Source organism: Ranitomeya imitator, chromosome 10 (assembly GCF_032444005.1).
Source record: "Ranitomeya imitator isolate aRanImi1 chromosome 10, aRanImi1.pri, whole genome shotgun sequence".
Lineage (NCBI taxonomy): Eukaryota > Metazoa > Chordata > Amphibia > Anura > Dendrobatidae > Ranitomeya > Ranitomeya imitator.
In genome coordinates, this window is record NC_091291.1 from 134,761,896 (window position 1) to 134,788,164 (window position 26,269).

The following is a 26,269-nucleotide window of genomic DNA, read 5'->3' on the forward strand; positions in this document are numbered from 1 at the left end:
TTTGACCAAGAAGGAGAGTGATGGTGTGCTACGCCAGATGACCTGGCCTCCAGTCACCAGACCTGAACCCAATCGAGATGGTTTGGGGTGAGCTGGACCACAGAGTGAAGGCAAAAGGGCCAACAAGTGCTAAGCATCTCTGGGAACTCCAACAAGATTGTTGGAAAACCATTCCCGGTGACTACCTCTTGAAGCTCATGAAGAGAATGCCAAGAGTGTGCAAAGCAGTCATCAAAGCAAAAGGTGACTACTTTTGAAGAACCTAGAATATAAGATATATTTTTAGTTGTTTCACACTTTTTTAAGTATATAATTCCACATGTGTTAATTCATAGTTCTGATGCCTTCAGTGTGAATTTACAATCTTCATAGTCATGAAAATACAGAAAAATCTTTAAATGAGAAGGTGTGTCCAAACTTTTGGTCTGTACTGTATGTGTGTGTGTGTGTGTATATATATATATATATATATATATACATATATATATATATATATATATACATACACACTGTGTGCAGAATTATTAGACAAGTTGTATTTTAGAGGATTATTTTTTATATTGATGAACAACTATGTTCTCAATCAACCCAAAAGACTCATAAATACCAAAGCTTAATGTTTTTGGAAGTTAGAGTGGGGTTTTTTAGATTTGGCTATCTTAGGAGGATATCTGTTTGTGCAGGTAACCATTACTGTGCAGAATTATTAGGCAACTTAATAAAAACCAAATATATTCCCATCTCACTTGCAAATATATTCCCATCTCACTTGTTTATTTTCACCAGGTAACCCAATATAACTGCACAAAATTTAGAAATAAACATTTCTGACATGCAAAAATAAAACACCAAAAAATGAGTGACCAATATAGCTGTGGCGCACCAGGGTCCTGGTCGTCACAGTGTTGTCACTTTCCTCACGGGGAGAGTGTTGTTACGTTTGGAGGCAAGAAAGGATAACTGTCACCAGGTACCACAAGCATGCAACATATTCACATTCCAGGCCACCAGGGGGAGCTTTTGATATTGTTTACTAGTTTACTCCCCATATATATATATAACTGGTAGTCTGTAGGGAAAGTTAGTGAGTTCCAGACAGCTGTCTGAGGAGGATAGAGGGTTCACGGAGCTGTGCATGCCCTAAGAGCTGCAGCTCCCGGGAAAGAGACACATAGAAAGCCGAATACCTTGCAGTGAGCATGCAGGAAAGCAAAGCACGGGAGAGGATACCAGAAGGGGACCAGCCCCGAGCAGGCTGCCTCCTTCTGAGGCGCAGAGAGCCGGTAGCCGGAACACCGAGGTAGTAAGGACCTCTACGCCTTACTTCAGAGACCGGCAGGACAGCTAATTGCACGTTACCTGTCATGCACCTACACCCAGGAGGCACGGTGACACCCCACAGAGCCGGGTTATCTAAGAGACCCTATAAACAGGCTCAAGTCACCAGTCATACGGGTTTTGTCCTATCCTATACGGGGGACAGAGAGAGAGACACCACATCTGTGAGGACCTTATGAGAAGCTTAGCAGTAAGGGACTATACCACTACAGTACAAGGTAAGGCTATTGATTTCCACCTGGACAAGGGGACTCTGGACTTGCCTCCAAACTGGCCCGTACTCTACCTGCCCTGGGATCCAGTGCCCTGGACTGTGGCTGCTTAAGATTTCAGTAAACGAGGTAAAGAGACTGCAAACCTGTGTCCTCGTTCCTTACTGCACCTCTCACCATTCTATCATCTACACACCGGGAAGCCCTGGGGACATACTTCACCTGTGGGAAGGTATACCATCTAGCTGCCATAACATCACCCCAGCGGACCCCTTAAAGCAGCGTCGGTCACCCTGACTGAACACCACAGGTGGCGTCACAAACATAAACTTTATCCCTTTAAAGATCTTTGCCTTTTACATGGGTGCCCAGGGCACCGGACTGGGTCGCAGCCACCGTGACATCCCCCTGTGAACCAGCTGGACCTTGTACCGAGTACCCCACGGCCCTGGTGGGCAACTCATAGCCACCTTTCTTTATGATGACCCTCAGCAGCCTCCATCCATAGATTCTGTCAGTTGCTTGATCTCTTTACGACCAACATTGCGTGCAGCAGCCACCACAGCCTCCAGACACTGTTCCGAGAGGTGGACTGTTTTCCCTCCCTGTAGATCTCACATTTTATGAGGGACCACAGGTTCTCTATGGGGTTCAGATCAGGTGAACAAGGGGGCCATGTCATTTTTTTTTCTTATTTGAGACCTTTACTGGCCAGCCAAGCTGTGGAGTAGTTGGAGGCATATGATGGCGCATTGTCCGGATTGAAAATCATGTTTTTATTGGACGATACCGACTTCTTCCTATACCACTGCTTGAAGAAGTTGTCTTCCAGAAACTGGCAGTAGGTCTGGGAGTTGAGCTTCACTCCATCCTCAACCCGAAAAGGTCCCACAAGTTCATCTTTGATGATACCAGCCCATACCAGTACCTCACCTCCACCTTGCTGGCGTCTGAGTCGGAGGGGAGCCCTCTGCCCTTTACTGATCCAGCCTCTGGCCCATCCATGTGGCCCATCAAGAGTCACTCTCATTTGATCAGTCCATAAAACCTTTGGAAAGTCAGTCTTAAGATATTTCTTGGCCCAGTCTTGACGTTTTATCTTATGTTTCTTGTTCAGAGGTGGTCGTTTTTCAGCCTTCCTTACCTTCGCCATGTCCCTGAGTATCGCACAACTTGTGCTTTTTGTTACTCCAGTAACGTTGCAGCTCTGAAATATGGCAAAACTGGTGGTAAATGGCATCTTGGCAGCTTCACGCTTGATTCTCCTCAATTCATGGGCAGTTATTTTGCGCCTTTTTTGCCCAACACGCTTCTTGCAACCATATTGGCTATTTGCCATGAAACGCTTGATTGTTCGGTGATCACGCTTCAAAATTTGGCAATTGCAAGACTGCTGCATCCCTCTGCAAGACATCTCACAATTGTGGACATTTCAGAGCCGTCAAATCTCTCTTCTGACCCATTTTGCCAAAGGAAAGGAAGTTGCCTAATAATTAAGCACACCTTATATAGGGTTTTGGTGTCATTAGACAACACCCCTCCTCATTACAGAGATGCACATCACCTGATTTACTTAATTGGTAGTTGGCTCTCAAGCCTGAACAGCTTGGAGTAGGACAACATGTATAAGAAGTATCATGTGAACAAAATACAACTTGCCTAATAATTCTGCACGCAGTGTAGTGAATGGATCTCTTGGGGGTTTCATCTGTCATGTCACTTGGAGATTTAGATGGAAACTCTGATGTAAGGGCTTAGCGTGGAGCCCCGGATAAATGTGATCCCAAATGTTATGTAAATTGTTCCTAACAAAAGCTTCAACTCAATCCGCAAAAAACAAGTCCTCACTCAAATCCATCATCTGTTAACGGAAATATAGGGACCTTTCACGTTACTGGTAATACAAAGGATCTGGAAAAGCAAATTGGCTCCTCGCCCCCCAAAAGAAATTCAGAAAATTCTGCACTCCCAAAAACAAATGCCCCTATCCCTTCTGAGCCCCAGTGTGTCTAAACCACTTATAGTGTCCACAAGTTTGGCATTTCTGTAGCGATGAGAGGCCACCTAATTTACAGGTGCATGTCTCCAGAAGGATGAGCGGGGCATGATGTGCTGGTCACTACAACGTACTGGTCACTACAATGGCAGTTTGCAATTTTCATTCAGCAACATCCACTGCTGCTTGCTTCTGCAAAACAGCCATGGAGTCAAAATCGTCACTACACCAGTAGATAAATTCCAAATGGGGTATAATTTCTAAAATGGGGTCACTTGAGGGAGATTCTACCCTTCTAAAACTTAGGGGCTCTGTATATGGAGTCCACAAACTATTCTAGAAAAATCTGCGCTACAGGAGGAAAATAGAGCTTTGTCCCTCCAGTTTCAACATGTAGCTAAGCAGTACTGTACAGCCATACATGGGGTATTTTTACATTCAGCAGTAATTGTAGGACAAATTTTGGTGCCATTTTTACCCATTTCCCAGTGTGCAAATGTAAAATCTCAGGCTAAAACAACATTTTGGTGGTAACAGTGCAATTATTTTTTCTTCATTGCCCAATGATATAAAATCCTGTGGCACACGTTTGGTGTCAATATGATCACTGCACCCGTAGATGAATTCATTGAGAGGTGTAGTTGGAAAAATAGGGTCTCATATGGGGGGAGGGGTTCGGCTTTTCTGGCACCTCAAGGGTTCTGCCAATGTGACATGGCACCCTCAAACCAGTCCAGTAAAATCTGAGCTCCAATATGGCGCCTCTTCCCTTCTGAGCTTTGCACTGTGCCTCAAAAGTAGTTTTCAACCATATGTGAGGTATCTGTGAACTCAGGAGAAATTGCCCAATACATTTTGGTGGTCCATTTTCTCCTGCTATCCTTGCAAAAATGAAAAAAAATTGGGGCTAAATCACCATTTTTGTGGGAAAAATATATATTTTTTTATTTTTACAGATCAATGTTGTAAAATTCTTTGAAGCACCTGTGAGTTCAAGGTGCTTACCACACATCTAGATAAATTCCTTTGAGAGGGTCTAGTTTCCAAAATGGGAACACTTGTGGGGGGTTTCCACTGATTAGGCACATCAGGAGCTCTCCAAATGAGACATGACACCTGCAGAACAGTCCATCATAATCTGCATTGCAAAACGTCACTTCCTCCTTTCTGAACCCTGCCGTGCGCGCAAACAGTAGTTTTCCTCCACATATTTGGTATCGGTGTACTCAGGAGAAATTGTACAACAAATTATATGGTGCAATTTCTCCTGTTACCCTTGTGAAAATAAAAAAATTGGGGCTAAATGAACATTTTCATGGGAAAAAATGTGGTTTTCACCGCTCAACATTATAACCTTCTGTGAAGCACCTGATGGTTCAAGGTGCTCACCACACATCTACATAAGTCCCTTGAAGGGTCTAATTTCCAAAATGGGGTCAATTGTGTGGGGTTTCAACTGTTAAGCATATCAAGGGCTCTCCAAACACAACATGGCGTCCACTAATGACTCCAGCAAATTTTGCATTAAAAAAATCAAATAGTGCTCCTTCCCTTCCGAGCCATGCCGTGCGCCCAAAGAGTAGTTTCCCCCCACATATGGGGTATCGGCATGCTCAGGAGAAATTGCAAAATAAATTTTGGGGTCCATTTTCTCCTGTTACCCTTGTGAATGTAAAAAAAAATGGGTCTAAATTTACAGTTTTGTGAAAAAAAGTTAAATGTTCATTTTTTCATTCCACATTGCAATAATTCCTGTAAACATTTTGCATGTGCTTTTGAGCACTTTGAGGGGTGCAGTTTTTAGAATGATGTACATTTTGGGTATTTTTTTTGTCATATATACCCCTCAAAGTCATTTCAAATGTGATGTGGTTCCTAAACAAAGTGCTGTTGTAAATTGTGTTGTAAAAATGAGAAATCGCTGGTCAATGTTTAACCTTTATAAATTCCTAAGAAAAAAAATTATGATTCAAAAATTGTGCTGATGTAAAGAAGACATTTGGGAAATGTTATTTATTAACTATTTTGTGTGATATGACTCTCTGATTTAAGGGCATAAAAATTAAAAGTATGAAAATTTAAACATTTTCAAAACTTTTGCCAAATGTCCGATATTTTCACAAATAAACGCAATTCGTATCAAAGACATTTTACCACTATCATGAAGTACCATATGTCATGAGAAAACATACTCAGAATCAGTGGGATCCATTGAAGCTCTATCTACAGCATCTAGGTATCACATATTATTGCCAGTGCCGTACTGCCACCCAGTGGCAACATATAAGTATTTGTTTTTTCTTCCGTTCCTTTCAAGAGCCATAACTTTTTTTTTAAGAACATAGCATAGGGAGGGTATTGCTTTTTTTGTTTTACAGGGCAAGTTGTTGTTTTGAATTCACTTTGCTACTTACTATGCTGACAAAACTAAAAAAAATTCCATTTGTGGAAAAAATAAATAAATCTGCGATTGTGTTTTGGGTTTAATTTTTCAATGTTCATTCTGAGGGAAAAATGACTTCACTGCAAGATTATACTGGTCAGTGTGATTACTGCAATGCTTAATTCTGAGGCTTTTTTAATTTACCGTATTTTATTTTAGTAGTTAAAAAATTATGAAGTTTGAAAAAAAAAACATTTTGGGCTACATATGAAGTTTTTATTGCATCTTTTAGAGGGTAATGTGGTGATTGAAAAATGGCAATTCTGGCTTTTCAATGTTTGTTTTCTTTTCAGTGCTTACTGTACTGTTTAAATGGTTTTATATAAAGTGGTCAGAATGTGTAATATACAGTGGGGCAAAAAAGTATTTAGTCAGTCAGCAATAGTGCAAGTTCCACCACTTAAAAAGATGAGAGGCGTCTGTAATTTACATCATAGGTAGACCTCAACTATGGGAGACAAACTGAGAAAAAAAAATCCAGAAAATCACATTGTCTGTTTTTTTTACATTTTATTTGCATATTATGGTGGAAAATAAGTATTTGGTCAGAAACAAAATTTCATCTCAATACTTTGTAATATATCCTTTGTTGGCAATGACAGAGGTCAAACGTTTTCTGTAAGTCTTCACAAGGTTGCCACACACTGTTGTTGGTATGTTGGCCCATTCCTCCATGCAGATCTCCTCTTGAGCAGTGATGTTTTTGGCTTTTCGCTTGGCAACACGGGCTTTCAACTCCCTCCAAAGGTTTTCTATAGGGTTGAGATCTGGAGACTGGCTAGGCCACTCCAGGACCTTGAAATACTTCTTACGAAGCCACTCCTTCGTTGCCCTGGCGGTGTGCTTTGGATCATTGTCATGTTGAAAGACCCAGCCACGTTTCATCTTCAATGCCCTTGCTGATGGAAGGAGGTTTGCACTCAAAATCTCACGATACATGGCCCCATTCATTCTTTCATGTACCCGGATCAGTCGTCCTGGCCCCTTTGCAGAGAAACAGCCCCAAAGCATGATGTTTCCACCACCATGCTTTACAGTAGGTATGGTGTTTGATGGATGCAACTCAGCATTCTTTTTCCTCCAAACACGACAAGTTGTGTTTCTACCAAACAGTTCCAGTTTGGTTTCATCAGACCATAGGACATTCTCCCAAAACTCCTCTGGATCATCCAAATGCTCTCTAGCAAACTTCAGACGGGCCCGGACATGTACTGGCTTAAGCAGTGGGACACGTCTGGCACTGCAGGATCTGAGTCCATGGTGGCGTAGTGTGTTACTTATGGTAGGCCTTGTTACATTGGTCCCAGCTCTCTGCAGTTCATTCACTAGGTCCCCCCGCGTGGTTCTGGGATTTTTGCTCACCGTTCTTGTGATCATTCTGACCCCACGGGGTGGGATTTTGCGTGGAGCCCCAGATCGAGGGAGATTATCAGTGGTCTTGTATGTCTTCCATTTTCTAATTATTGCTCCCACTGTTGATTTCTTCACTCCAAGCTGGCTGGCTATTGCAGATTCAGTCTTCCCAGCCTGGTGCAGGGCTACAATTTTGTTTCTGGTGTCCTTTGACAGCTCTTTGGTCTTCACCATAGTGGAGTTTGGAGTCAGACTGTTTGAGGGTGTGCACAGGTGTCTTTTTATACTGATAACAAGTTTAAACAGGTGCCATTACTACAGGTAATGAGTGGAGGAAAGAGGAGACTCTTAAAGAAGAAGTTACAGGTCTGTGAGAGCCAGAAATCGTGATTGTTTGTTTCTGACCAAATACTTATTTTCCACCATAATATGCAAATAAAATGATAAAAAAACAGACAATGTGATTTTCTGGATTTTTTTTTCTCAGTTTGTCTCCCATAGTTGAGGTCTACCTATGATGTAAATTACAGACGCCTCTCATCTTTTTAAGTGGTGGAACTTGCACTATTGCTGACTGACTAAATACTTTTTTGCCCCACTGTATATATATATATATATATATATATATATATATAGTGGCAGAGTTACTGGTGAAGTGGTAAAGTGATGGAGGGGAGATACGTGTCATTGTGCATGATGGCGTCAGTGATACAAAACCAGAGTAGTTTCCTCCAGCACACTGTTGAGAGTATGAATGAGAATTATGTTATGGGCTGGTTCTAGTAGACCTTCATACAGCGGGTGGGAGGGGGTCCACCATATCTCCCCATGCACAGCCCTTACAGGACCTGTGTAATGTCAAGATCATGTGATCAGTCACATGATGTAGAGTCACATGGTCTGGCCATAAATAGCTGAACTCCAGGGTTAGTCTGGGCTGTTGAGGGCCTGGAGAGGAATACTCCAGGAGAGTGTTTATGCAAATAGTGCTTGTGCAAGGACATTGTTAACCCTGAGTGGGCTGACCCGCACTGGTGCAACGACTGCACGAAGGGCTATGTTGTGTTTTTTTTTCTGTTTTTTGCCCAGAGGGCCATGTTTATTTTTGTGCTTAAAACTTTTGCTTAAAACTTTGGTTTATGCTTTACTAAATAAACAACAAGTGCATCATTAAAAGCGCAGTGTTGCATTTACTACCTCCGTGTGCAGCCGAGTGAGCCGATCTACCACATGTGATGTGCGGGCAGCGTTTCCAGTGAACACGTGTGATTGCCATAAGCCAGCGGACTAAGTCAGGCAAGATGGAGGACCTGCTCAAACATCTACTACAAGCACAGCCGCAACAGCAGCTACAACAGCAGATGCATCAGCAGCATCAGCAACACCAGCAGCATATTGACTGGATTACAGCACCTCCCCCAAGTCCAGGTGAAGACACGTACGTCCGGAAAATGGTAAGAGGAGCCATGCAAAAAATTACCCCGGGTGATGATGTGAGTGTATTTTTGACTGTGTTCGAGTGGGTAGCAGAGCGTGAGAAGCTACTGCCAGAGCAGTGGGCAGAGGTGCTAGCCTCCTATTTGACTGGTAAGCCCCAGAAGGCCTATTATGAATTGGCATTATAGGATGCGCAGGAGTATGCCAAGTTGAAGACTGGAATTTTGGCACGCGCAGGAGTGACTGTCGGTCAGAGCACAACGGGTTCATCACTGGGCATATTATGGGGACAAACCGCCTCGGTCTCAAATGTTTGAACTACTGCATCTGGTGCAAAAATGGCTGATGAACTGGTAGGCCTAGTGGAACAGTTCCAGGTGGTTGAGAGGTCCCTAAGAAAGATGGGGGGGGGGGGTGATGCATCCTCATTTTGGGGTACTCAATGACAAACTGAGCCTCAAAAGAGGGGTAGTAAAGCCACCACTGTGGGGAGTCCTAGATCCCAAGGGGTCACTGAGGAGTCGTCAAAGGCCACGAGTAAAGACTTGCTTTGCTGGAGATGTCGCGGTCCTGGTTATATAGCCGCCCGTTGTGCCTTGTCCTCCGAAGAAATGGACTGTAGCCTAGGGAGGCACTGCGCCTACTATGCCAACCCTGCCTACAGCATAGACTATCAGCCTGGTGAGGGGCCGCAGGCATGTCCCGTGCTGACGTTTCTTATAACGATATTGAAGTTGAGGTTTCTCCATCTTTTTTTAGGCCACCATTCCAGACTTGTGTAATGTGTTTCGCACGGTGCTTACATCGCTGTCTGTGATCTCACTATTATGAAGCATACAAGCCTCCTCCACTGCTGTGTTTGTCGCACCGGAACTGATAGACCTTGTGATGAGCCGACTTGTTGACTTGATATTTTACCTGGACGTCCGTCCACCTTTTGGCTTCATTTCGTAGTCTTCCACCTGTCATGGCGCTCACATGATGCAGTTTGGCAATTTTCTTGGCCGAGAGACCGCATTGATGAGCTGGATGCTGCTGCTTCTCTTTTCTTGGGAAATTGTTATCATGGCTGCACCTCGATTCGAACCAATTACCTTTCTCTTGGGAATCAACCTAATAACACACGGAGCTATTAGGAAATGTGAGAACAGGCGGGAAAACAGTAACAATGCAGTGACATGACAAGAACCTGCATAACTAATCAAATGCAAAATTCTCGTGTGAACGATGGAGGATCGAAACAAGAACAATTGTAAATCCGTACATGAGGACAACAACGCATCTACTGCCAGATTATATTTATTCTGTTTCTAGATAATAGACATTCGTCACAAAAACTTAAATATTATCGTGACACCAATATGAAATGTTCTCTACCCACCTTCTGCCGGGAGGAATAGATTAACATTTACCATGATTCCAGGTCATCGATGTATCATTTCTGCACATAGATTGAATTTATGATTTAGCGCACGATATGTAATCGGAGGGGGGTAAAGAACATTCTCCTGTATCATAATGTCCCAAATTCTTACAGAGAAACCGATATCTTTTAGTTAAGTATTTCCCATTGTATCTATGATGGGATAGTCAGTGACAATGAAATACATACCGCTCTCCGCCCCGGGCCGTAGCCAGAAATTCACTCCTTTCCCAAAATATCACTTTCCCAGCCTGTTAGTATAAATGGTCCTGACGGCCAATTGTCCTACCGTATATTCACCATAGATCCTCTGCAGGTAAGACTGTGTTACTTACTTTGTAGGAGAATATGTGGACTCAGGACCAAACTCCACAAGGGGCATTTTTTTATCAAATATTTGCATCCTCAGCAGCAAATTCTAAATTGTCATTGCATTACGTTATTGTATTACTACATTGCATTGTTTTTTTTATTTATTTTTTGACTTTTTGAAAGTTGTAAATTAAAATGCTTTTATGTAAGGTTGCTAAACACTGTGACACACTTGCATTTCTGAATACTTTTTCCTGAGCTGCGGCTTTGAAAACAAACAAAAAAAAATTCCACAGCGCAAAAAATTTCAAATCCTTTCACTATAATTTAATAAACTATTTTAAAAAATGTTTAGTAAGCAGGAATTTTATATCCCATTCTCAAACAAATAGCCCGTTGGAGTAAGATGCACCAAACTTTATTAAGAGGTAAAATTTAAAAAAAATTCTGTGAACAAGAACTTTATTGATGAACTGGAGTAGATTTTGCAACAGCTTTTTTCATATACTTTATGGTAAATATTTTGCATGATGATGATTGAACCAGCACTCTTTTGCTAAAGCCCTACTTGCTTGAAGAAAAAGTAGCAGGAAACATAAAAAATGGCAAAAAAAGTGGCAACATTTTTGTACAATTTAAATTCTCATCATCACAAAAGGGTAAAATTGCAAAAGGTTGGTAAAAACAAGTAACTTAGAAATTTGCCTCTTATTTAAGATCCTCTCAGTTCTTACAAATGTTTAACCCCACAGTTTAACTTCTCCACTGCTGCAGTCAGAGATGGCCTCCGTACACGCTGTTTGCTATAAAGTTTGCAAGTGCGGTTCTGAAGGTGGCCGGATTGATGCGTCCGGCCAACTTTAGTACCCTTGCATCCCTCTGATGCTGCAGAGGCAAAGCTGCCTTTGCTTGCAAGCATGGGAGAACACAAGGTAAGGGACTCTCATTTATGTTAATCATTCAGGAGCGCATTGCCACCAGCAATCAGAAATCCAAGAAGCAAAGGAACGGTGCGCTCCTGATCAGCCATTATGACAGCAATCCTTAAAAGAGGTTTCCCAGTAACAAAATTTACGATCCATTCAATTACTTGATTGAGGAATAATGATGAGCGAATGTGCTCAGGTAACATCTTATCTGAGCACGCTTGGGTGTTATCCGAGCATCTTGTAGTGCTCGTATATTATGTTCGAGTCCCTGCGGCTGCATGATTTGCAGCTGTTAGACAGCCTGGACACATGTGGGAATTCCCTAACAAACAGGCAATCAACACGTGTTGAGGCTGTCGAACAGCCGCGAATCATGCTACCACAGGGACTCGAACATAATATACAAGCATGCCCCAGTTGCTCTGATAACACCCGAGCATGCATGGATAATACATTATCCGAGCACGTTCCCTCATCACTACTGAGGAACTCACAAGTCTCACCCTCCTCCTGACCAGCTCATTTATGATCAAAATGTGCTTTTTAGATTAGTTAGCGAAATGAATGCTGACATTCACACATCACTGGTGGGAAGGAATTCAGGCCCCACACTAGTGATCGGTAGTCCCCTCATCATCTAACATCTACCACCTATCAGTTGTTGCATCACTCTTGTGTATACCGGATTAAAAAATGCTGTTTGCAACATTATTTCTTGGGCCGACTGATGTATCAATAGTCAGGATCGATTTCACTACCATCTTGAAGAAGAAAAATAATTGGTGGCTGGATACATGAAAGTGAAGCCTAAGTCAGCTAGTGTTCCACCATTGACTCTACCTTTCCGTTGACATTTTTGCCACCTCCTTTTCTTTTATGTTGATATACAGTATTTGTGTTCTTCTTTGACGTCAGAACCTCATAGAATAGTCTGTACCAAGTTCACTATTCTCATAATATTGGGTTTTCTTTTCTTGCAGGCACAATGATTACACTTGTGGTTCTTCTACTTGGTTTAGCCGGGAAAGAATGTCTTGGAAACTACTTAAACTGCTCATCCCTTTATGCTCGATATCCAGGTTAGTTTTGTTTCCGCCTACAAATCTCTGTGATTTTACCTTTTCGTGTTGTCTCAATTTTGCTTCAAAATCTGTATAAAGTTTACATATTGCATCCTAATAGTAACTTTGTCTCTCCTTCAGTGGACAGTGACATTATGGTTAATTGTGGTCCATCCACCATTGTGTTGACCATCAATGCCTGTCCAGTTCAGTTTGCGGAGTTTGACCCTACCAGTTTGGCTCTTAATGGAAAACACACCTTGCTTAATTGCAACGGAACACTGGATACTACGGTAGACCCCCCAGTCGTAAAATTCATTTTTCCAATTAATGACACAACAGAAAATGCGTGTGGGAATAACATTGCGGTAAGTAATGTAACGTGTGTAACTTCTGTATAGTTTACCAGTTTATCAAGTATGTAAAAAAAAAAAATTTGTACAGTCTGAAGATATGTCATTGTTATAATTGTTGAGCCATTGGTAACTTGGAGAATTTCTATAGTAGGACATTACGCTTTCAAGCCACTTTCCAATTGAGCAGCTAATGCGGTCCACAAGATGAACTGCACTCTGAACTTTGAAATCAGTGTTCGCATTGTCATGGCATCCATTATTACAGGAGCCATTAAGAATTCAAAGCATCAATTGTGTAGCAGACCCTAACCTGTGCCAATGACTTATCACAGGGGATATCCAGAATTGAAAATATGGTTAGTAGTAATATTGATGGATGATGTTTCAAGTCTTGAGACCTCCACCAATGTTGGGTGTCATGGGGTTACCGTGACAGTGTGGAGCCAGAAGACCGCAGCATCTGATTGCTCCTACTCTGGCGTTGAGAAGAAGCACTTCTCCTTCATTTTAAATGTGTTTATCTCTTCTGGCAGAACAGGGGTTAATCGGCCATGTTGGAAATCTCTGTGCTCACAGCTGTGCTAGGTTAGCCACTACCTTCCCCTTTATAATCTGGGCTCCGTTACAAATTCTTGTCAGAGCTAGTATTTGCTGCATAGCTAACAGAGGGAGAGGAGCACATATGAGAAGGAGAGTTGGAGGAGTTATCTGTGACTGTTGCTTGCTTTGAATGTGTGATAACTCCCTATCCTTCTCTATTTTGCTTTATTCCCCTACCTCCATGCCCCAGTGCATTCCTCAGTTATATGTGAGTGAATATTTTGTATGCCTGGAGTTTTCTGTTAACCCTTGTTTGTGTTGACATGTTTGTTGGGTTGGTGTACTACGGTGCACAGTAGCACACCTCTTCCCTGGGTGGGGGAAGAGAACAGACGGAGGGCTAACTCAGGAGATAAGGCAAAGGTGGAGGCCCTGGCATCTTCACATTCAGAAGTATCCTGGGGAATAGGGTGAGCTAGGGCGCCCCCTCGTGTTAGGGACAGGGAAGTAGCCCCTGGTCCCAGGTCACCCGACAGCTGTGTCATGACATTGGGTCAGAAGTTTTCAGCTTATCCTCAGTAGTGTTACAGAGCTATGTACAGGTTCACTAGAAAGTACATGGGTCCATACACCACATTGCTTACACTCTGAGAATTGCCCTGACCTCTTCTGACTCTTGGTTTGTGCAAGGGGTCTCAGGACCTGGTACCTTGCCAATCAACCCTTTTGACCCAAATCTCATATGCAGACCAGTAACTTTTCTCAATCCAGTGATTTCCAACACTCCACAATTTTTCCTTCTTGGTGTTACAATTTCAGTGTTGAGGAGTACGTGTTTTCATATGTGACCTACAGAAGTATCCCCAAGTGCCGTGTCTTCCAATATTCACGTAAACAGGAAGCTATAAAGAAATTATGACCCATGCTCTATTTTATGGTTGTAATCTGTTTCTTTGGGTCTTGAAGTCTAAGGAATTTGCTGTTGCTGCTGTTTCATAACTTAATGGACTCTAGTGGAGGAGGCCATGTGAGGCCTGAATGTGGCAAGATGTTTGCAGGTGGCTGACACACTTTTTTGCCCAAGGACCTCCACCAACCTTCATTCATCACTGTCACCTTATATTAATCGTTGTCCAAAATGACCAATACGTTCTACATTTTCTTTGTTTCCACATCTGAATTACAGAATATCTGTTTTCTCCATAGCTTTCATCATATTTCAAGAACTTTTTTTTGTTTTTTTAAACAGTAAGTTTGCTCAGATCTAAACATACTTAACAGTAATTTAGTAGTTGGAGATGCTCGAAAAAAAAAAAAGATATTTGATTTTTAGCTTTTTGTAGATGAAAAGAGGCAACTACATTTTGAGCTAAAAATATGAAATCTGCTCAGGCAGTTGTCACTTTCTCTCCTTTACTCCTAAGAACATTATTCAATCGTGTAGGTCAATCAGCCCATGATTTATACAGAAAACATTGCTGTCCTTTTGTGTTTGACGGGAATAGAATTCAGAATAAAATGGCATTTAATAAGACATATTTTCAAAAATGTGAACACTTATTTCACCACTTTTCTCCCATTAATTCGAACTTTTCGTTACTATTTATTAATAACAATTTTTCTTTTTTTCAGATTGAGGATGACGTAGGAACTGGGATATTCCAGTCTTACTCTATTATCCAAACAGTGGTCATCTCGGGCTTTGTGAACACCCCGGTGATAGAAGACAGCAAACTTATCAGCTATAGCACAAACCTGAATTATAATTTCTCCTGCTATTACCCACTTCAGTACTTCTTGAACAACACTGAGCTTTTGACGTGAGTACAGGACATACTGTATATATTTTGCTTAGCTGAGCAAATGTACTGAAATGAAAAAAATGAAGTAAAATTAAAGATTACATAGTGTTACTCGTGGTCTTACAGAGTATAAAGAACCTGAGTCGACTGTTACAAAGTTTTAGTGAAAAGATTCATATATATATATATTTTTTTTGTGCCAATTTATTATTTAGTGGCTTTCAGCTGGATCTCGCGGCATGGCGACTTGATGGATGAACACTCTTTAGGAAGATCGAACTTGTGCAGCCTAGATAGGTTCTACAGGGTCTTGTTAGTATCAAAACATCAGGTCACTGATCCTCCTCTTCCCCTTGTTTCTTCTTTTCTTCCGACCATGATGTCCTTCTCCAGTGATTGCTCTCTTTGTATGATGTGTCCAAAGTAACATAGTAACATAGTAACATAGTTAGTAAGGCCGAAAAAAGACATTTGTCCATCCAGTTCAGCCTATATTCCATCATAATAAATCCCCAGATCTACGTCCTTCTACAGAACCTAATAATTGTATGATACAATATTGTTCTGCTCCAGGAAGACATCCAGGCCTCTCTTGAACCCCTCGACTGAGTTCGCCATCACCACCTCCTCAGGCAAGCAATTCCAGATTCTCACTGCCCTAACAGTAAAGAATCCTCTTCTATGTTGGTGGAAAAACCTTCTCTCCTCCAGACGCAAAGAATGCCCCCTTGTGCCCGTCGCCTTCCTTGGTATAAACAGATCCTCAGCGAGATATTTGTATTGTCCCCTTATATACTTATACATGGTTATTAGATCGCCCCTCAGTCGTCTTTTTTCTAGACTAAATAATCCTAATTTCGCTAATCTATCTGGGTATTGTAGTTCTCCCATCCCCTTTATTAATTTTGTTGCCCTCCTTTGTACTCTCTCTAGTTCCATTATATCCTTCATTAGCACCGGTGCCCAAAACTGGACACAGTACTCCATGTGCGGTCTAACTAGGGATTTGTACAGAGGCAGTATAATGCTCTCATCATGTGTATCCAGACCTCTTTTAATGCACCCCATGATCCTGTTTGCCTTGGCAGCTGCTGCCTGGCACTGGCTGCTCCAGGTAAGTTTATCATTAACTAGGATCCCCAAGTCCTTCTCCCTGTCAGATTTACCCAGTGGTTTCCCATTCAGTGTGTAATGGTGATATTGATTCCTTCTTCCCATGTGTATAACCTTACATTTATCATTGTTAAACCTCATCTGCCACCTTTCAGCCCAAGTTTCCAACTTATCCAGATCCATCTGTAGCAGAATACTATCTTCTCTTGTATTAACTGCTTTACATAGTTTTGTATCATCTGCAAATATCGATATTTTACTGTGTAAACCTTCTACCAGATCATTAATGAATATGTTGAAGAGAACAGGTCCCAATACTGACCCCTGCGGTACCCCACTGGTCACAGCGACCCAGTTAGAGACTATACCATTTATAACCACCCTCTGCTTTCTATCACTTAGCCAGTTACTAACCCATTTACACACATTTTCCCCCAGACCAAGCATTCTCATTTTGTGTAGCAACCTCTTGTGCGGCACGGTATCAAACGCTTTGGAAAAATCGAGATATACCACGTCCAATGACTCACCGTGGTCCAGCCTATAGCTTACCTCTTTATAAAAACTGATTAGATTGGTTTGACAGGAGCGATTTCTCATAAACCCATGCTGATATGGAGTTAAACAGTTATTCTCATTGAGATAATCCAGAATAACATCCCTCAGAAACCCTTCAAATATTTTACCAACAATAGAGGTTAGACTTACTGGCCTATAATTTCCAGGTTCACTTTTAGAGCCCTTTTTGAATATTGGCACCACATTTGCTATGCGCCAGTCCTGCGGAACAGATCCTGTCGCTATAGAGTCCCTAAAAATAAGAAATAATGGTTTATCTATTACATTACTTAGTTCCCTTAGTACTCGTGGGTGTATGCCATCCGGACCCGGAGATTTATCTATTTTAATCTTATTTAGCCGGTTTCGCACCTCTTCTTGGGTTAGATTGGTGACCCTTAATATAGGGTTTTCATTGTTTCTTGGGATTTCACCTAGCATTTCATTTTCCACCGTGAATACCGTGGAGAAGAAGTAGACAGGTCATAGTGGTGAATTTGATCCTTGCTTCGAGTGACACCCTGTACCAATATTTTGGTGCCAATTACTGATGCAAAGTAAGCCAAATAATAGGTGGTGTAAACTTAGAGTACAGACAGTCTAGAGAGGCGCCAGATTTATCATAGTCTTTCATGCTGGCTAATCATTTTGACTCCTCTTTAATCTACGTTTACGCCACCTATTATTTGGCTTAATTTTGGGCCAACATTTTATGCCAAAATGTTGACCCTTTTTGTGATGTTCGCACTGTTGGAGTTTTGACCGTGCCCATTTCCTTCAAACAATAGGATTAAAATAGCCGCGCTCGTAGGTGAACGCAAATACTAGAAAGTTTTATGTACAATAGTCACCACACTAAGAAATATATTACAATAGGTGATGGTTCAGGAGATAGAATTATGCAACGTTTCGACCCAATCCTGAGTCTTTTTCAAGCATTGCTAGAAGAAATGTACACAAGCATTGGGGTGTCATATGAACGAAACAAAAACAAAACATACAAACCAAACATACAGAGATATGTAATTAATACAGCTTTTTTTTGTAAATTGTTATGTTGGATTAGTCCAGGTCTGCCGGCACCAACCCACCGTTCTGAGCGCGCACCTTTTCTGTAAACCCCACCACTTGTATGGTGAAGTTCTCCCACCACTCGTCAGACATGATGCAGGAAGTGCCTAAAGCAAATCATAATTTCAGAGTAAATCATGGAAAACAATTTTTTTGGGTAAATGTTATACGGACCCCAGTGATGGACATCGACTCTCTCATTTTATCAATCAAGCAAATTATGACAAAGAGATGTGAATGCAAGACAAGTGTGGAAGTGAATAATACTAATATCAATATTTTATTGGCAGCTCTTCAGCTAATGTTGCTGTCAACACGAATAACGGCACCTTCATCAGCACCTTGAGTATGCAATTATTCATTGTAAGTATTTAACCCCAGAAACCTAATTGTGACACTTCTTCCTGTTCTATTAGTAAATTATTATTTATTTTTGTCCTTCCCTACAGCAATTTGATCTCCCCAGGTAGTAGATAATTGGCAATTAATTTTATACTCCACACCGTTAACTAAGAATATTTATTTCTGTAATATTTTTCATTGGACAACCCCTCTAAATGTTCTTTTTATGTCAGAGTCTTTTTTAATGACTTGTGTCGTTTTTTTCTTCTTTAGATTGATTGTTAGATTTTTTCTTATCATTTTTGGCTTCTGTCTTTTCTTTTATAGAATCTAGATCTCTAAGTTTTCTATCTTTCATTACTAAGTTGATCTCACGATAGTGGGCCATTGCCCCCAAAAACGAGGACTCTTAACCGTTTTTTGGCTTTTCGTTTGCAAGGCCCTGCTTGTGATCCAAGCTCCAAGCCAAGAGTGGTGGTGAAAAAAAACTGAAATTGCAGAGACATAGGATTTTTATATGTGTTTGCCTATTTTTTTTTTTTTAAGTTTCAATTTTTTAATTATTTCAATTCTGATTCAGCATTTGAACATTTTCGAAAAAGTCGTACAATTTGTTGAAAATTTACTCCGGTCCACCTAAGTACAATGTTTGTTTTCATGCAAGTTCAGTTCAATTTGACGAAAAGTTACAAAGAAGGTTAAAGACAAAAAAGGGACCGTTTTAGACTTTACGCAAAATTTGTGAAAAGATATTGGTGCAATAAATGGCAAAGAATATCACAACACAAAAATAGAAAAGTGATTAAAATTTTTTTGCACATGATGAGTCGGGGCCATCGTCAGTTTAGTTTGATCATTTGGTGCGAAATCAATATAATATATCAATGTATTTTCTTATAGGATGAAAATTTCACCGTTCCTCTGCAATTTAATGGCAGTGCCCTCTCACTGAAAAAGAATGTGTATGTGCAAGTGACAGCAACGAACCTCACTGCCAAGTAAGCAAGGGCCACATGATCATGGACCAAACTGATAATATGTTGTTTACTGGTAGGAATGAGCGGACTCATGGAAGTCCAGGTTCTAGTGCCGGATCGAACTTTATTTCGAAGTTCGGTCTCCGTACCAGAACAGTACCCAAACTTAAACCAGAACCTGAACCCCATTGAAAGTGGTTGGAAAAAATAGTTCTCTCTTCTCTCCCTTCTGTCTCTTCTCCCTCTCCTGCTCCCTCTTAAAACTGACCTGGAAATATTATTCTCCAGGCCAGTGTGAGTACGCAGACACCAAACATGTATAGTTTTTTTTTAGTTAAGTGGTTAAAAAATTTTGAAAAAAATTTGTAATTTTTTTTTTTTTGCTTTTGTCGTCATTTTCCGAGACCCGTAATGTTTTTATTTCTCGTGATCGGGTGTTATCCGAGTATCTTGGGTGTGCTCATATTATATGTTCGATCTTATCCGATCATGTTCGATCATCACTATTGACAACTCATCGGTGCCCCGGGATCATGTCACGGTCAGGCCGACGGGAGAGTGGACCGACGTGATTGACAGTGGCGTTTAGCAGGCTAACAGCCATGAGTGGAGCTGCACTTCTTCCGTGCTTTTAGAGGCACATGATGGCGGATATAATCAGCCATCATGAGCGGTGAGAGATGTGGGTTTGGTGTGAGAGTCTATTTAAAAGGCAGGGACAGGGACACGACACATTTCATAAGTTTATGTCGTATGTTGTGAAGGGATTAATGATGCAATATTCAATAATACAAGCAAAAAGAAGAAACAATGTAATGTTTCTTATCGGAGAAATATGCTTCTTCCTTCATTTTTGAGCCACCTGGTCTCCTCTCCTTCAATAACTCATCACTCACTCTGAAAATCCAACTTGCTCAAGATAAGATAGATTAGAAACTCACTGAGGTATCAGATTACTGCAGCCCACTAAAGTATACAGAGGGAGGATAATGAGAAAATTAGGGCAGGCAAAGTCAGACAGGCAGGGCTTGCTGGACCTTTGTAGTAAGTGATTAGCTTATCCTAGTGTTGGATTCACAGCTACACTGCTCAGTACTGTTGTATAATGTCCTCCATGCTGCTGCTGCTGCTGCTGCTTCTGAACATGTGCTACATAGAGACAGGAGAGCAGGAATCCCTCATGTCCGTGTGTTCTGTGTATGGGGGACATGAGAACAGCTTATCTCCATCCACGAGATCACAGACAGCTGAAAATTAAAGATAGTACCTGCAGAGGGGAAACTGGTGAAAAATAGAGGATACAATGACCGGTTATAGGGTTATTCCTCATGCACACAGACATAATGGCCTATTCTGAAAAGATTTTCTTTCTTATTTTTTAGCTTCTATGTCCATCTGGATGAATGTTTCGCCACTCCGTCACCATTGTTGACAACTGACGTTGCAAGCAAGTTCTCTCTGCTGTCAGGGTAAGCATTCATGCATTAATGTGAGAATAAGCACCTGATATAAATGTTCTTCATATTCCCTAATTACTCCTTCTCCCCTCAGGTGTAGCACTGCCAACAAGACTAAAGTACTGTCCAATGGACTCGGAAAATCAGCTCAGTTCTCATTTGAGACGTTCCGTTTCTTGCAACACAGCGGTCAGCCTACGTCTACCATCTACCTGCACTGCGCCACCAGACTGTGTCAGCCTGACACCTGCGCAGCCATTAATCAGGTAGCTAGGCGGTATTATAGAAATCCACCATAAGGAAAAGGAAGCTGCTGCCAGACACCTGGTTTAAAAAGAAAAAAAATCAGCCATGTTGAAACCCAACATGCCCAGTCCTAGACACAGGAATATGTATGACCTTAATGGTCGTCCCACAAACAACATTTATCACCTATCTATGGGGCACATAATAAGTGTACGATCTGCCTGATTAGACCCCACTGATCCAATGACCGGGGAGTCCAAGGTATGGAGCTGAAGTGTGCATGTGCGGCCCTCAGCTCTATTAACAGTCAACATAGCAGTGGTCGCACATGTGCACTACTACTCCATTCACACAGAGGATATTGGGACCCCTAATCATGATTGTGGGGGTCTCATTGCCCCTGATATCCACCATTGGTGTTATGGGCTCATCTGATGAGGTGGATTTGCTAAGTCATAGATAAGGGTGAGCAGCACGGACCAGAGGTGTTAGAGCAGCACGGACCAGAGCAGCTGGGTCTGCAGGATGGGTTTCATCTCATTATATAAAATATCAGCAGCAGCATTATCTATATGACCAGTGAAAAGTCTCGTAATAAACAGCACAATAATAGTGAGTTACATATAAAGCCAGACGCAGCTCTAAATGGTATTCTGTATATGCAACATCAGGCGTGTAATGCTGTGTCCGCCACATCGGCTGCACCCAGTTCACAAAGGAGGAGGAGAGCGGCGGAGGTGTCAGCATCAGAAGGGACGACAGAAAGTGTCACCGTGTCTTCTGGCCCCATAACTACCAGGGATGAAGGTAGGAGAATTGGAGAAGTTTCTTTCTTTCTCTTTCTTTCTTTCTTTCTTTCTTTCTTTCTTTCTTTCTTTCTTTCTTTCTTTCTTTCTTTCTTTCTTTCTTTCTTTCTTTTCTTCTTTCTCTTTCCTTTCTTTTTCTTTCTTTTCTTCTTTTTCTGTTTCTTTGTATCTTTTTCTATCTCTTTCTTTCCTTCTGTCACTCTTTCTTTCTTTCCCTACTTTGTATCTTTTTCTTTCTATTTCTTTCCTTTTGTCACTTTCTTTCTTCTTTCTTTCTCTTTCTTTCTTTCTTTCTTTCTTTCTTTCTTTCTTTCTTTCTTTCTTTCTTTCTTTCTTTCTTTCTTTCTTTCTTTCTTTCTTTCTTTCTTTCTTTCTTTCTTTCCTTCCCTCTTTCTTTCTTTCTTTCCCTCTTTCTTTATATCTTTTTCTTTCTTTCTATATCTTTCCTTCTTTCTTTTTCCTTCCCTCTTTCTTTCTTTCTTTCTTTCTTTCTTTCTTTCTTTCTTTCTTTCTTTCTTTCTTTCTTTCTTTCTTTCTTTCTTTCTTTCTTTCTTTCCTTGTCTTTCCATCTTTATTTATTTGTCTCATTCTTTCTCTCCCTTTTTATCTCTTGGTCTCTTTCTTTTGTTCTTTCTCTTTGTCTTTCTATCTAATTTTGTCTATTTCTTTCCCTCTTTCTTTCTTTCCTTTTTTCAAACATTTGACTGCCCCAAAAATCCCCCAAATCTCCAACAATCCGCAGTGCTGAGGAATGTTGCTTCCTGAGATAAACATCTGTAAGTTTGAGATATAACGTAACTGTAGAACATTAAGCCCCCGTCACACAAAGCGAGATCGCTAGCGAGATCGCTGCTGAGTCACAAGTTTTGTGACGCAACAGCGACCTCAGTAGCGATCTCGCTATGTGTGACATGTAGCAGCGACCAGGCCCCTGCTGTGAGATCGCTGGTCGTGTCGGAATGGCCTGGACCTTTTTTTGATCGTTGAGGTCCCGCTGGGTAGCACACATCGCTGTGTTTGAAACCTTACCAACGACCTCATGACAGGATGTCCCTCATTGAGGTCTGTTTATCGTCATGAAATAGCTGTTATGTGACATCGTTGTACAGGTCGCTACAGGTCGCCGCATCGCTGCTGCGTCGTTGGGGAGATCTCACAGTTTGACATCTCACCAGCGACCACATAGCGACGCAGCAACGATCCCTGACAGGTCGTATCGTTGTCGGGATCGCTTTAGCGTCACTAAGTGTGACGGGGCCTTTAGAATGCTGAGAGTCAGAATGAAATATGTTATTCAATAAATACATTTCCACAAGGAAAAGCTGAGGAACAGCACAACACAAAGCACAGATTAGTGACAAAGCAAGTATTTTCCGTGGGCAAACAAGTATTTGCTAAAACATACATATAAGGAGAGAGCAAAGGTCCTGTGTTACTGCTGGTGGCAGGACGTATCTCCGTGTGAAATGTAGGCTCTCCGCTAACTTCTCCTGGTTCTTCCACTTTGTATAGTTCTCTGCTTTCGTGTCCACTTCTTGCATCACAGGAAATGATAAAATAGGTAATTGTTTTATGTTGTTTGCTAAATTGTTATATAATCGCACCTAATTTCCTTATTTTTGTAGAATCCACTGGGAGTCACCCCAGCGGTGAGTATCCTCACATATTACCTACTTATGTCCTCTACAATTCTAGCGCTTCCAGTTTCATCTGTGCACCAGAGCTTCAGGGCCACCCTGCAATATTAGAGAGGAGCATTACTATAAGTGGCCACAACGAAATATCATGGGTAATGTGCAAATTGTCTCTTCAGAGAGGAAAAGCGCCACCTATTGCAAGTAGCAATACTAAAAGTCAATATCGACCCTTTAACAAGACACATGACTTACAATAAAAGCTAAACCAAAATCTCAATTTCCAGGCACATGTTTCGGGGTTTTGCTACTCTTCAGTGCAAAGCAAGATATCTGATTTGGCTGTATAAAATGTCTCTGACCGGGGTCTAAGCAGTCATGTTTCTTCTTGCGGAGAGTGACATGCCTGGTAAGGACTCTTATAGGTAGTGCACAGGCATTCAGTTCTCCATGGCCCAAAACTTCAGAAAAAATTCTGATTCACCAGAACCTGAATATTTTATGATTCAATTCGCTCAAATCAAGAACAATGGCATCCGTCTGGCACTGACCAGGGCTCAAGTAACGTCATTAAGGTGCCGAAGAGCAAAATAATGGAAGAGAAAACTGGACTTGGATGGAGGAAGCAAACAAGTTGAGGACTGGGCAGGGAGCGCTGGACCTAGGCAAACATGGGGGAGAGGGGAGTATAATATATTTTTAAAGACCTTTATTTATTATGCTCTAGAGTCTGGAGAGACCTCAGAACGTAACAAAAAAGTTATTCCAGTGATTCTATTTGCGCCAAAAAATGGTTTTTCACGTGGCCTCCACCAAGCTTGCTGGGCTCCTTCCTGTGGATTCTGAGCGAATGGCAACGTGTTCTGCCGAGTGATGTGGAGGGTGTACCGTTCAGAGCACAATGACAGCCGAATGGCACACAATTTCGGCTAGTCATACACGACGACATGTATCCGCACGATTTGGGATCACAATGTTGCACGGACATGCCGCAAGATGCATTGTGCAAGATGCTGCGTCCGTGACCCGACACTCGTCAGAAGGCCAACCTTGCTGGATTTCTCTGTGACCCCATTCACTGCTTGCGCCCTCACCTCCATCGTTTCAGCACATTTTGCTTCGGCGCTCTCTGTCGGGATTGTAAAAGATGAGTTCTAACGTCAAACATCTGGTGATGCACCGTTCTGGTCTCATGACCGCTGCGACAAATCACTGGCCCTAGAGGTCAGGTGACTGGAGAATTGGACATCATCTCTTGCGGTACCGATGGAGACCTCCGGAGCAGTCTGCCCTGGAGTGCCGGAAGTATAAGTGGGTGGATATTCCTCATTTTTGAATTGTATCTTATTTTATCCATTATCTGCCTACAGAGTGATGTATGTTAGGGTCAGACGACCCTCGTTAACTGTTCACATTAATGAAGATTAATCTTCGATTTTTCTCTTCCCAGGCGTTTCTGAAGTCAATCAGCTTCATGGGACGCTAACGGGACTCATCGTTGGAATCATCATTGCCGCTTTGCTGGGGGTAGCCCTCGCCATTGCCAGCCTGATTTTTTACAAAATGTCCCGACTCCGGAGTCAGAATAATAAGAGCGGGGTGGACAACTTCTCCTACACTGGGAAATAGGCGCTTCCTGTAATGACCACAGCAAAAATAAATCTCTTCTGACTTTAATTGATACGTTGAGCTTCTACTCTAGTGTAATATAATCTATTGTGACGCTGCCATTATGGACTCTAGTATGTTAGGAATTAAGTATTGATTATTTTTATGATCGCCTGTAAAATAAAAAAGAGCCGAATGTTCGATCATTTTTGCCATTGATTGTGTCGATGCTGATATACAGTTACTTGCATTAAAATGTAATGACCAGAGGTCCGAATAAGATCCAGTGAGTCACAAACCAAGACCAAGGCAGAAATCTCCAAAGGTATTTACTCAAAGGCAAATTAATCAAGGTAATATGGAGAATATTAAGGCAGATGCACCCCAAAGATACACTAATTCAGCAGCAGCTGAAATCACTGTGCCACTCAAAGGTCTCCTGAGAACTGTGTACTACAACAGACTAGTAAGAAATTTACCTAACAGGCAACTAAAAACAGAAACAAGTGTAAATTGAATGTAGTGTTATTAAGGGAGCCCCTGGAATGGCACATTGAGTATAACTTACACAACTCTAATATAAGATACACCTCTAAAGTAACAATTTAACACTCTGAGCAGAGATACCCGGGTATCTATAACTATGGTACCGTATCCTGAGATAGATTTCCTCTCAGGCAGGAATCCGCAGAGGCTGTAGCCAGTCCATATCTTCAGCGCCAATAAGTTACAGCAAGCTCCTCTTGTCTCTGCTTCTGTAGCTCCTAGGAATGGTTCCACGACAATCCGTCTGTCTCTGTATCAGCAGTCTGTCCAGACTTGTTCCTCCACTCAATGCACAGGGAATCCACAGACTTCCAAATTCGTACTGGGTTCTTAGCAAAGTCTCCGTCTTTTCTTAGATAAAGGGTTAGCTCCTCTCCAGGAAATGTTAGCAACACAAGTCTCTCACAGAGTTAAACAAAAGGTTAGCTCTTCTCCAGGGGAACGTTAGCAACAAAAAGTCTCTCAAAAGCTTCTTTTCCTCCAAAAACACTTGCAGTAAATCCACACAGTCTCTTTTTAAGATCTCACAGCAGCTTCTCCTTTTCTTCCCGCCTTTTCTCTCTCAGCTCTCACTTCCTACTTTCACTTTACACTCGAGACACTAGACCCCACCCCGCAGCACACATTGTCTCTGGGAGGTCTGTCCTCTGCTGCAACAGGCAAAAACCACAGGGTCCTAGTGCCCTCTCAGTGGGACTACAGTTCACCC

At 41.7% G+C, this 26,269-nt stretch overlaps 1 protein-coding gene across 1 annotated transcript; it reads left to right on the forward strand.

The window, feature by feature from the left end:
- The first annotated feature begins 10,504 nt into the window (after positions 1–10,504).
- Positions 10,505–25,217, forward strand: LOC138651049 (zona pellucida-like domain-containing protein 1). Its single transcript, XM_069740990.1, has 11 exons — positions 10,505–10,518; positions 12,424–12,522; positions 12,646–12,872; positions 15,033–15,220; positions 18,235–18,307; positions 19,187–19,284; positions 20,646–20,732; positions 20,815–20,986; positions 21,638–21,773; positions 23,398–23,421; positions 24,857–25,217. Exons 2-11 carry the CDS (start codon positions 12,429–12,431, stop codon positions 25,033–25,035), a joined length of 1,278 nt encoding a protein of 425 aa, XP_069597091.1. The 5' UTR covers positions 10,505–10,518; positions 12,424–12,428; the 3' UTR covers positions 25,036–25,217.
- Positions 25,218–26,269: the final 1,052 nt, after the last annotated feature.